The sequence below is a fragment of the Emys orbicularis genome, chromosome 8 (genome assembly GCF_028017835.1).
Source record: "Emys orbicularis isolate rEmyOrb1 chromosome 8, rEmyOrb1.hap1, whole genome shotgun sequence".
In the NCBI taxonomy this organism is placed as follows: domain Eukaryota; kingdom Metazoa; phylum Chordata; order Testudines; family Emydidae; genus Emys; species Emys orbicularis.
Window position 1 is genome coordinate 39114875 of NC_088690.1, and position 12634 is coordinate 39127508.

Sequence of the window (12634 nt, forward strand, 5' to 3'; positions counted from 1 at the left end):
ATACTAACTTTAAGCATGTAAGCTTTCCCATGGACTTCAATGAAACTGTTTACCTGCTTAAAGTTAAGCATGTGTATTAGTAGGATGCACGATTGGAGCCTATGTTTTCAAAGCATCAATTTGTAATTTAGCTGTGCAATTCTTGTTTTAACTGATGTGGTCATGTAGCTTAAATTTAGAATCACATGTAAACTTTTTCAAATTCTAAACTGTAACACTTAGAAAGTTGTAAGGGAAATTCTGTTTTATGTGAAGAACCACACCAAACAAAATTAGGGCTACTATAATACACGGGAAACATGAACTCAGAGGTTACTAAATTGTTTGATCCTTGTGGGCTGTGGGGTGGCGGGAGCGGAGGGGAACAGCAGGAAATCACAAGTATGCCGTGATAGAAATGAGCAAATCTTTCTAGCTTCAAAATGAAATAAAATGTTTTTAATACAAATTTTTACTCCTGAGGGCATTCTGTGCCAAAAAAATTAAGAATTCTGCGCACAGTATTTTAAAATTCTGCGAATTTTATTTGTCAAATAAATGTGGAGACTCCAGCATGGCATTGGGGAGCACAGACCACTGGCTGCACAGAGGTGGGAGATCACTGTGCAGCTTCCCCAGAGAACATGGACTCAGCGATGAGGCTGCACCCAACCCTGACACAGCACAAGAACAGGGCCTGCCCCAGAAACACCCCAGATGCACCAGGTGTGGGGCAGGCAGGCTCAGCAAAGCAGGATCCAAGTGTGGAGGGACTTAGTGGCGAGGCAATCCAGGTGTGGGTTGAGAGGGTTCTGTGTGGGCCAATCTGGGTGCAGGCGGCTCAGTGGGGGATCTGGGTGTGAAGGGGGATATAGATGCACAGGGGCTTGTTGGGGGGGTTCTGGGTGCAACGGTAATGGGACTCTACAGGGGAATCCAGGTGCGGGTGGTTCCCGACAGCCAGGGGAGAAATCTGGGAGTGGGTCTGACACGGCCCCAGATGCTGTGCAGGGAAAGAGGAAGTCCCGTCCTCCCCCAGCCCAGCTGGGACTAGCAGCTGAATCCGGTGCCAGGTCTTCCCCAGTCCTGCCCCCTGCCCCACAGTGATTCACCTCTCTGCCAGCTGCCCTGAGCACCCAAAACATACTGCTGGGGAGGGTGGCATGACCACTCTTGTGGCTTCCCAATCAGAAAGTCATTTTCTGCAGGGAAGCAAAGAAATCTGAGGGGATCATAAATTCTGCGCATGCGCAGTGGTGCAGAATTCCCCCACGAGTAACAAAAACAGGGAGACCTAAAGAAGGAATCCTGTAAACCTACCATTTTCATTGGTTTTTAGCAGTTGCTTGCTTTCTTCCAGTTTTTGTACTGCAGTTTCTAACTGTTCTTGCAACTTGCAGACCTGAAATATGTCCATACTAATTACGTCAAGCATAATCAAGAAATGTCAATTAAAAACTGAAGAAAATAAGTGTAAATAAATATCAAGGATTTAGAAGTACAGTTGAGCTTAAAGCAACACTGAATGATTATTTAGATTCAAAATTAATCATAGTACAAAAGGGGTGTGACTACACAATGAAAAGATCCTTTTTTTCTTGGCATTGATTTCAAAGGCACAAGTGTCAGTTGGCATTGGGCAACTATTTATGCCTTTGAAAATCTCTCTCTCAACTTTTGCCTGTTTCTGCCCTTCAGAAGTATGTTGATTCATAGCTCTGTACACTCTGTATTCACTGAACGTTTTGTACTCTGTAAATTCTAGCCCTGTACAAATCTAGTATCCTCTCTCTATTTGTATTTAAAGGGGTAACAAGGTAAAGAGTTTTCATTGTAGGAGTTAGCAAATCTTTTAACAAAAGCTAACTCGAATAGTAACTGAAATCTGATATGGCCCTGAACCCCGGCTGTCTTTGCTGGAAGTTCTGTCCAGATATGAAGTTTGCAGTTCCAAACCACATTCATGAAGTGTTTGTGGGTTTTTTTTTTTATTTTAAACATGCAAGAGAATCAGAAACTGAACTGACCAGTTTGTTTTCATGCTCAAAACTGAATAAAATACCAAATGCAAACAAAGTATAAAGCATAAACAGTGGGTGAAACTTAGATTTTTAAAAAAATCTTTCATATTTTATCTAAGTAATACAAGAAAATCTCTCTTTAAAAAAATAACGATTATTTTTTAATTTGAATGTCTCTTTAGGTCAGAAGCATATTGATCCAAACATTAAGTTTGTAATTATTTTAGCTATTTTTATTGGACTTCACAATTTGTCAAATTTAGCACGGCTACTAAAATTTGAGAATTTTGCTTCAACTGGGCTCTCTATTCCCTCTATGCTATAATCAACCAGAAAAATACACTACACTAACATTTGCCAGAATTCTATGTTTCAATAAACCATTTAATAAATGGGTAAAGTCATTCAGTTTTATAGACAGCAATTCAAGGCTAATCCTGCAAACACATGCTTAAAACACATACATAAGTGGTTACAGCACTAAAGCTTAAGATAATGCATTAAGTTACCTCTTGCTCTTTTACTCTAAGAGATTGTCCAGTCTCCTGCAGTTCCCTTTGCTCTTTCTGTAGTTTCTCTTCTTTTTCAGCCAAGAGTTTTTCTTGCTGAATTGTTACTGTATTTTTCAATTTCAATTTACTCATTAGAGTTTTCAAATCTCCTTGTAACTTCTTGATAATTTCGTTAGCCTATTAAACAACATCAAAGTCCTTTCTAAATTAAACAACAATGCATAAAATTAAATGAAGAAATCCCATGATTAGGACAATTTCATGTTTAAACAAACCTTAAGAAGTTCAGCTGATAATGATTTTATTGTTGCTTCAAGTTTTCCTACATGAACTTGTTTCTTCTCTGTATTTTCTTCTAGTATCACCTTCAAAAATCAAAAAGTTTTCCCATTAGCAAGGTTTTGTGCTTCTTAAAAAAGAAAAGCACAATACTTAAATCAGATTTAGATCAAGCTTGTTAAAGTTTGCATTAGAAGGGAGAGGTTTACTCCCCCTGTGCAATCACTGTAGTTCTTTGAGATGTGGTCCCTATGAACGCTCCACTTCAGGTGGGCATGCACCTCCAAATTGGAGATTTTAGCTAGCAGTGCCTGTTTGGCCCATGCATGCGCTCTACTATGCCTAGTACTCTCCAACACGGCTAAATAGATCTGTGCAGGCGACCCACTCTCAATTCCTTCTCTATCACAAAGATCCACAGCAGAGAAATCCGAAGCAGAGGGCAAGGACGTGGAGTAGTGAAGCACCCATAGGAGGACACATCTCAAAGAACTAGTTACTGAACAGAGTGAGTAACCTCTCCTTCTTTAAATAGTGTCCCTATGGGTGCTCCACTTCAGGTGACTACCAAGCAGTACCCTCTAAGGAGGGGGAAGGGCTTTGGAGTCTAATCCAAAAATCGAAGACAGTACAGTAGAGCCAAACAGCATCAGAAGCTGAGTCACGAATTACTGCAGAATGTTCAGAAAAGCTATGTATGGAAGTCCAAGTTGTGGCTTTACTATATTTCAGCAATGGGAACTTTCTTAAGGTAGGCTATTGAAGTAGAAAGAGGTCTCGTTGAATGGGAGTACTCTGGAAAGAGGCTGGAGATGATTGGACTGATAGCAAAACGTAATGCAGACAGATATCCATCTAGAGCAGTGGTTCTCAACTCGTGGTCCAAACAGCACACAGCTGCAGCCCCCGTGACACCCTCAGGGCCACACAGGTAGTATATAGTGTGGATGCAGCCCTCATAACACAGAAAGAGTTGCATATGCTACCCACAATGGCAAATAGGTTGAGAACCAGTGCCCTAGAGAGTCTTTGCTTGGAAACTGGAAATCCCTTAGATCTTCTACAAAAGACACAAACAACCCAGGAGATTTTCTAAATGGCTTTGTCCTGTCCAAGTATAAGGCTAATGCCCTCCTGACATCAAAATGTACATAATACCACACTTATTCAGGTGTGGATTAGGAAAGAAAACTGGAAGAAGAATAGATTGGTAAACGTGCAAGTCAGATGACAGCTTTAGAATTTGGGATGTGGTTGCAATGTGACCTCGTCCTTGAAGAATACTGCAAAGCAGGAATATGCCATCAGAGTCTCTATCTGCTCAAAGAGTTGAGCAGAAGTAATGATTACCAGGAAGGTTGTTTTCATAGATAAGTAGAGAACAGGTTGCCATTGGCTCAAAGACAGGTCTTGTAAAGCATCTAAGACTAAGCTGAGGTCCCAAACAGGGGCAGGATATTTGACTCGTGGACATTTGACTTGCAGTCATCAGATGTGTGTACACTGAAAAGCCCGTAACAGCTGCCCAAGGTACCCTAATGGAACTTAAAAAAACAACTTGTTTTCAGTTTAGGATGTAATTTAGTAGATCTGACAGCAAAGAGGATGCAGGTGAATGGTGTCTTAGGTCACACCAGAGGCTAAATCTCATCTACTTTTGTAGTTAGCTATTACAGGTAGACTGCTCCCTACTATGTAATGATACTCTTCTCACTACCTCAGAATAGGTTGTTTCTAGCCCAGTGAACCAGTGATCAGCCATGATTTTAGGTGAAGAACCCCAAGGCTGGGGTGAAGAATCTGACAGACATCCTGAGAGAAGATGAGGGACAGTCTGGAGGCTCGACTGATTGACAAGCAGCCAACTGGATGAGGTAACGAAACCATGTCTGTCTTGGCCACGTTGGAACCATCAGAATAACTCTGGCCTTGTCTTTCCTTATCTTGATCAACACCTTGGATATTAGAGGAGTTGGATGAAACATATACAATAGACCCGACATCCAGCAAAGGAGAAAGGTATCTCCCAAGGAGTGGTGGCCCAGTCCCCCCCTAAAGTAGAACTGGAAGCACTTCCTGTTTCTGGCCATGACAAACAGGTCTATCTATGGGATGCCCCAACATTGAAATATGCAGTGGAGTACAATGGGATCTCTCTCCTGCTCATGATCCCAAGAGAAGCATCTGCTGAGGCTATCTGCGGTGATGTTTTGAATGCTGGGAAAGTAAGCTGTTGAGATGCTGACATGACTTCACACACACCAATTCCAGAATCTCACGGCTTTCGCTCTCCCTTGATAGTTGATATAAAACATGCATGACATATTGTCTATCATAATCTTCACATATTTGCCCCGCTCAACAGCATAGAATGGAGACAAGCATTTGTGATTGCCCTGAGTTCCAACAAGTTGATGTGGAGTTGATGTGCCCTGAGCAGTTTCTAGTAAGATGTGCTCCCCCAATCCCAACAGGGATGCATCTGTTCTTATTATGACTGTTGGAGATAGTTGAGCAAAGATGATGTTGTGAAAGTCTTTCCACCGGCCAAAGGACTTCTTCACAGCAGTAGGAACCAAGAATAGTTTGTTCAAGCTGTGTTTACTCAGCAAATAAACAGTTCTGTGCCACTCAGGGAGGCAGCACATGTGCAAACTTGCGTGGCTTATCACAAAAGTATGCCATATGCCATATGCCCCAACAACTGCAGACTGTTTTTGACAGATGGCTGGGGATTGGACTATCGTAACTTAACTAGTTAGGGGTGTAAACCTATGCGTTGGGAGGTAGGCGTTGGCTGCTACTGCCTGGAGATAAGCTCCTATGAACTCCAATCTTCGCACCTGTATCAAGGTGGACTTCTGAACATCTAAGTGCAGTTTCAGGTCAAGAAACAGTGCTATGGCCTTTTGAATGGCCACCGTGGTAAGAGTTCCCCTTTAGCAGCCAATTGTTGAGATATAGGAATATTAGGATTCCTCTTCTGCAAAGGTAAGCCGCTATCACTGACAGAACCTTCAAACACACTCTGAAAGTGGAAGAGAAATCAAATGGACGCATTCTGTATTGAAAATGGTTTTGACCTGTAGGATGAGTGAATCACTATACGGAAATATATACCTGACTGGTTTATTTTGAATTTTTGTATCTTCACAAACCTGTTGAGAAACCAGCAAGTACCTGGAATAGAACCCCTTCCTTCTGTGTTGTACAAAACTGGTTCTAGAGCATCTAAGTTCAGAAGGAAGTCATTTCCTGTATTAGAAGATGCTCGTGAAAGGGGTATCTGAAAAGGGATGGGGGAAGGGAAGTAAAGTGGATGGAGTATCCTTCTGATATGATCTCTAAAACCCACTATTAGATCTTTGCTGACATATGAGACTGGATTTTTCTGTTTATTTAAAAACTGGATTAGTTTTTCACTAATTAGTGAAAATTAGTGAGGTGGTTCTTCTAGTAGTGTCCCTATGGGTGCTCCACTTCAACTGTGCATGTGCCCCATTGCATCTTCTATCAGAGATTTTAGGTAGCAGTGCCCGTTTGGCTCTTACATGCATTCTACTCTGCACTGTGGCTGAATAGAGCTGCGTGGGCAGACCGCCTTCAGTTTTTTCTCAGCTGCCTTGGGCTAAGATGGAGCCTCAAAAGTGTCAGAGTTGAGCTTATTTCAACTAGGTTTTTTTCCCATAGTTTTTACGTAGCTAGCTAGTTGTAGTGATAGTAGTTAGTAATTAATAAGTTTGTTATATATGCCATCATGTGCCAGCTATGCCCCTCTGCTATGTACATTGGCCAAACTGGACAGTCACTACGCAAGAGGATAAATGGACACAAGTCAGATATCAGGAATGGCAATATACAAAAACCTGTAGGAGAACACTTCAACCTCCCTGGCCACACAATAGCAGATGTAAAGGTAGCTATCTTACAGCAAAAAAACTTCAGGACCAGACTCCAAAGAGAAACTGCTGAGCTCCAGTTCATTTGCAAATTTGACACCATCAGATCAGGATTAAACAAAGACTGTGAATGGCTATCCAACTATAGAAGCAGTTTCTCCTCCCTTGGTGTTCACACCTCAACTGCTAGCAGAGCACCTCACCCTCCCTGATTGAACTAACCTCGTTATCTCCATACTGATTCATACCTGCCTCTGGAAATTTCCATTACTTGCATCTGAAGAAGTGAGGTTCTTACCCACGAAAGCTTATGCTCCCAGTACTTCTGTTAGTCTTAAAGGTGCCACAGGACCCTCTGTTGCTTTTTACAGATTCAGACTAACACGGCTACCCCTCTGATGCTTAAAATTAGTCTCTCTGCTCTGGTGGCAAATGCTCAATAAACAAATTGAAGTCTGTGTAGTTGGTGTGATTATATTTTGCTATCAACACTTGATAGTGATTTTAAATAGAGTCGCAGTCAAATATGATTTGCAACCAAATAACTCAAGACGCTTCTGATCTTTGTCATATGGCATTGATTTAGAATGGTGCTGCCTTCCACGGTCACATACAGCCTCGACAACTAGGGAGTTAGGAGAGAGATGAGAAAAAACTCCAAATCTTCAGATGGAACCTAATATTTCTTACAGGTGGATGGTACTGTCGCTGGAGTATGCCAGATTACTTTTGCAGGAGTCAGCAGAGCCTCATTAATAGGTGCAATTCGGGCAGATGATGCTGTATGCAGAATATCTAGCAGTTTACGTTGTGATTCCTTAGCCTCCTCAAGTTGTATTTGTAAGGAGTCTGCTATCCTTTCAATGAGCTCCTGGAACTGTTTGAAGTCATCAGCCTGGGATGGTGAAGGAATCATAACTGCTTTATCTTGGGATGAAGAGATGTTGTTAGCAGGGTGACCTTGTTGCCTGCTCTCGCCTCCTGCTCCTCAAAAGTCTCTCCTTGTGGTTCAGAGCTTCAAGAGAGGATGGGGGAGATTGTTTAGCCTTATCATGGCGATGAGTGATGCTAGGGGTCCTAAAGAATTTTTGGCAATATACCACCAATTGATCCCATTACAGCAATTGAGTGGGCCCATCCACGAGTGCTCATACCACCAGGATGGAGCTTGAGGCTGCCTCTCAAATATGTTCCACCTCCCTAGCAGTCTCCAGAAAAATACTCCTCTGATAGTGAGGAGGGAAAACCTGAACCAGAATTTGAGAAACCAATGAGAAATCCCCAATATCATCATCTTCAACATCACTTTGTAGGTGGCAGCACCAGTAGAAAAAAGTGGTGACTCTGTCGGTACTGGGTGAATATCTGGAGACTTCGAGGTCCTCAGTACTGAACAAAGGGGAGTCAGGCATCTCTGTCACTGTGAGGTGTTGTGAAAATTTAACCTCCTGCAGTATCAACATGGTAGTCAGTACTGAGGTGACTGTAGCCTGAGCAGAGGTGATTATGGTAGAGGGAGCAAACGGTACTGTAGGCTTTATGCACTCCAAGGAATGACCACTAGATGCTAGTCGGGTCTTCTGCAGTAATGAAATGGGAGGTACCAAGAACCTGGCTGATTCTTTGAGTACTAACTTAGAAGAGATAGTCTTCTCCTTGTCGTCTCAATCTCCTGATAGTACCAATGGTGTGCTGGAACCCTTAGATTCTTTGGGTTTAGTGGTGGTAACAGTACCTGAGGAACCTGCAGTCTTGTGGGTACTGAGTCAGGAACCAGCAGGTGCAAAAGTACAGTAGTTGTCTCAATCGGCAACCAGTGCTTCTTTGAAGTAGATTCCCTATCTGGGGAACCCGAGCTCCTTTTCCTAGAGTCTTTTTGAGAGGCTTCTTGAGTTTTCCCTCCTAGAAGTTCTAAGGGAGTGTTATGCCAAAGTGGTTGAAGAGCTCAACTTGCTTGGAGACCAGAGTATGGAGGGGGTCTCCTAGCCTGGTTCAGAAACTAGACGGACACAACTCTCCATCACAAGGCAGCGCAATTTAATCTCCAGGTTCTTTCTGGCTCTTGATTTTAATGCCAGGCAAAAATTACACTTCTGGGGGATGTGTGACTTCCCAAGGCAATGGATGCACTGGGAGTGCCCATCGCTCACCAGGATAGCCTCCCGGCATGAAAGCCAATGTTTAAAGCCTGAAGAGCTGGGCATACCCTCTCAGCAACCTAAAGTTCCGTGCAGGGAAAAAAAACCTGAAACGACAACAGTCAATAAATAATAATAATTATTATTATTAATTACTAACTACTATCACTACAACTAGCTAGCTACGTAAAAACTATGAAAAAAACCTAGTTGAAATAAGCTCAACTCTGACACTTTTGAGGCTCCATCTTAGCCCAAGGCAGCTGAGAAAAAAACTGAAGGTGGTCTGCCCACGCAGCTCTATTCAGCCACAGTGCAGAGTAGAATGCATGTAAGGGCCAAACGGGCACTGCTACCTAAAATCTTTGATAGAAGATGCAATGGGGCACATGCACAGTTGAAGTGGAGCACCCATAGGGACACTACTAGAAGAACCACCTCACTAATTTTCACTAATTAGTGAAAAACTAATCCAGTTTTTAAATAAACAGAAAAATCCAGTCTCATATGTCAGCAAAGATCTAATAGTAAGAGATTAATATATTTTGTAAAAGTAGTGTACATTTACTGTTGGACTACGAAGTATTATAATTGTAACTGAACTACATTTGTCAAAATGAGTAAAATATATTTTTCAATGCTGTAACCTTAATTCTTTAAATCATGGTTAATCTATTTACGCAGTTCACAAAATCTGGTAATCCACAATTGCCCAGTTGTGAATAGCAATTAAGCATGGTTCTACAGTACTTTAGAAACAGTATATTTAGAAACTAACAGAACCTTTTGTTCTTGTGTTGCATCTAATACTTCTTTTGTCCTAATAATTAGCTGGTCCTTATCTTTGATCTCTTGTTCCAAAACTGCAACTCGTGTTTGTAGCTGATTAATGTGTTTCTCTTTTTCATGGCATTCAGCATCCAGCGTAGTATTCTCCCGACGCAACGACAACACTTCTTGCTTTGCTCTCTGGCACTCCTAGAACATTTGGAAAAAATATTTTAAAAAAACCCAAAAACACTGCAATACCTTAAGTTTGAATAAACATATCTAACCCTTAACCAAGGATATCAATAAGATAATAGAAATAGCTTGTAAAAATAAATACTTCAGAACCTGAAGTATGGATTCCCACAACCTGAACATTTGCTGTATTTTCACAGATTACACTGTATCTTGTGTGAGTGTATTGATTGTGTTATCCCTATACAAATATTGATTTGAAAATACAAATGAACATTCCATACATCTTCTATCCCAGAGAGTTTTGCTTTAAGTTCTCTAATTGTGGAGTCTCCTTTGTATCTCCTTTCTGTTAGGTCCTTGTTGGCAATCTCTAGTTCTGACAGTCGATTCTGTAGCTGTTGGATACTTTTCTGATGCAAGTTTTCCAATTCTTTTTTCTGTTGTTCATGTTGTTGTTGGTACTGAGTCTGCACCTATAATGAAAAGAGAAGTTGGAAAACAAAGGAAGAAATGCTTCAGTGAACCTAACCTTAAACTACTAAATGGGTACCAATATTTTTGGTTTGTTTTTCCTTCAGGTCTCATACCTGGAGAGCTTTTTCCTTCTCATTTGTCAATTCCTGAGTGTGCTTATTTGTTAGCATTGTTGTATGTGACGTCCATTCACTTCTCAACTTATCTAATTCCCGGCTCTTTTCTGACAGGCTCTGTGTTTGTTGAGACAGCATAAAGAATCTTGAAAAATGTATCATATTATACTGAACAATACTTTGCACTATATTGTGATTTTCATCCACGGAGCTCAAAGTGCTTTACAGAATTAACTGAATTCTCACACCACCAAGTGACATACATCTCGGCTTTACAGATGGGAACCAGAGGGTCATCAAACAATGACAGAGCTGGTAAAAGAACCATAATTTCCAACCTTATGCTCTAACCACAGCATGGTATTCTCTCCTATCAAGTAAAAGTAAGAGTGAACACACTCAACAACCAGGCCATAGCACTGTAAAAACCAACTTTTCAGTATGAAAAGATATATACTTCTTGGTAGCATTTTTCTTTTAAATTTGCATGACAGAAGTATATAGCAGTTCCAATTCTATAAAAATTACAAAAAAAATGAATGAATGTGTTTTTAAAATGTCAACTGTCTGACAAGCCCACAGAAGGGGAAAAAAAGGAACATTAAGGCTCTATAACTCAAGAGTGACCAAAGTGCAGTCTGTGTAGCTTTACTGTATGACCCACAGCTGTCATCCTCTAAAAAGGAGTGAAACCACAACAGGGCCCACATCCATCTTAAATGGAATTTTAGAACATAAATACCAACAATTTTAATTCTATTTTTCTTTGCTTCATACATAACACAAAGTAAAGGGTTCCGAAATATCTCCATTGTGTGACACATTTCAATATAGAGACAGTCTTGTGAACTACTTATTCTCTTAAATCTGACCACATAATATTCCTATGGCAACCACAGCAGGTGCTTACGGGGGAAAGTAAAGTGTGTTTAGTGTGATGTTTTGACTATTCTTCAGAACAATTCATCACACTGGCTACTTTTGAACTTCACTTCACCTCCTTCTGCCCTGCCAAAATTGGTTGTTTCTCAGCACCATGTAACCAACCAGACCTCTATTAGCCACCAGCAGTAAATGCTCCCCAGGCCACAAAATTCAAAATAAATGCACAGATATAAGATTAGATACAAAACAAGAAAAGATAATATTTTACGAAGTGGTCTATAAACTGGACCCTATTGAAATTCTGCAATTTGTAATATACTTTTACATGTGGTACGGTATACAGAAAATTCAGAAGACTGAACACTTATTATACCAAAGGCAGGAAGGCCTAACATCAATTACCTGCTGCGTGTAGCTCAGCTGTCTGGTAAGGTCATCTTCAGTTTTTTTAAGCTTTTGTTCCAATAACGACTTTTCTTCCTACATATAATCGACATTTTAAATCAATACAATCTTATTTGCCAATTGAAAAACATTATTTAGAATCCATATTCCATTATTTCTACATGTAAAGTCCAAAAATACATGTCCATTACGCTAATAACAAATTCTTATCAAGACAGCCTAAATACTAAATTATATATATTTCATGAATCCTAAAGTCAAAACCTTTTTTCCATTGTAAAAAAGTTTGTTTTCCTTAAAATTTCCCCAAGAAAACAGGATTTTTGCACTTTAAACTATTGTTTGAAAAGAAGTTGCATTAACATCTAGATCAGGGGTCAGCAATCTTTGGCACGCAGCTCGTTAGGGTAAGCACCCTGGCAGGCTGGGCCAGTTTGTTTACCTGCCACGTCCGCAGGTTCGGCCGATCGCGGTTCGCAGTCCCAGGCCCAAGCGGCGTGGGACGAGGGATGTGCTGATCATGGCCAGTGGGAGCCGCGATCGGCCGAACCTGTGGACGTGGCAGGTAAACAAATTGGCCCGGCCCGCCAGGGTGCTTACCCTGGTGAGCCACGTGCCAAAGGTTGCCAACCCCTGACCTAGATGATGAGGGGTTCTCAAACTGGGGGTCGCAAGGTTATTATGGGAGCGTTGCAAGCTGCCAGCCCCCATGCACGCCGGGGCTCCAGCTGCCAGCCCAAGCCCTTCAGATTTGGGTGAGTAGAGCAGCAGCAGCTGCTGGCCAGGTGCCCAGCTCTGAAGGCAGCACTGCCCCCAGCAACAGCACAGAAGTAAGGGAGGGCATGATATGGCGGGGTCTTCACAGCCTGAAACATTTTCAAAGGGGGTCCCAGCAAAAAAAATTGAGAACCCTGACCAACGTTCCCTCTAATTTTTTATATCCATGTGCGGAATGAATTT

At 41.5% G+C, this 12634-nt stretch overlaps 1 protein-coding gene across 1 annotated transcript in view; it reads right to left on the reverse strand.

Annotated features, from left to right (window-relative positions):
- The window catches only part of SASS6 (SAS-6 centriolar assembly protein), a 30119-nt gene that overhangs the window by 8634 nt on the left and 8851 nt on the right, over positions 1-12634 (reverse strand). The window contains exons 6-12 of the mRNA XM_065409601.1: positions 11672-11749; positions 10382-10501; positions 10076-10267; positions 9612-9806; positions 2788-2877; positions 2510-2689; positions 1300-1381 (exon numbers count right to left, since the gene is read on the reverse strand). Of these exons, the coding sequence (XP_065265673.1) occupies positions 1300-1381; positions 2510-2689; positions 2788-2877; positions 9612-9806; positions 10076-10267; positions 10382-10501; positions 11672-11749 (937 nt within the window). The remainder of the gene's footprint in view (positions 1-1299; positions 1382-2509; positions 2690-2787; positions 2878-9611; positions 9807-10075; positions 10268-10381; positions 10502-11671; positions 11750-12634) is intronic.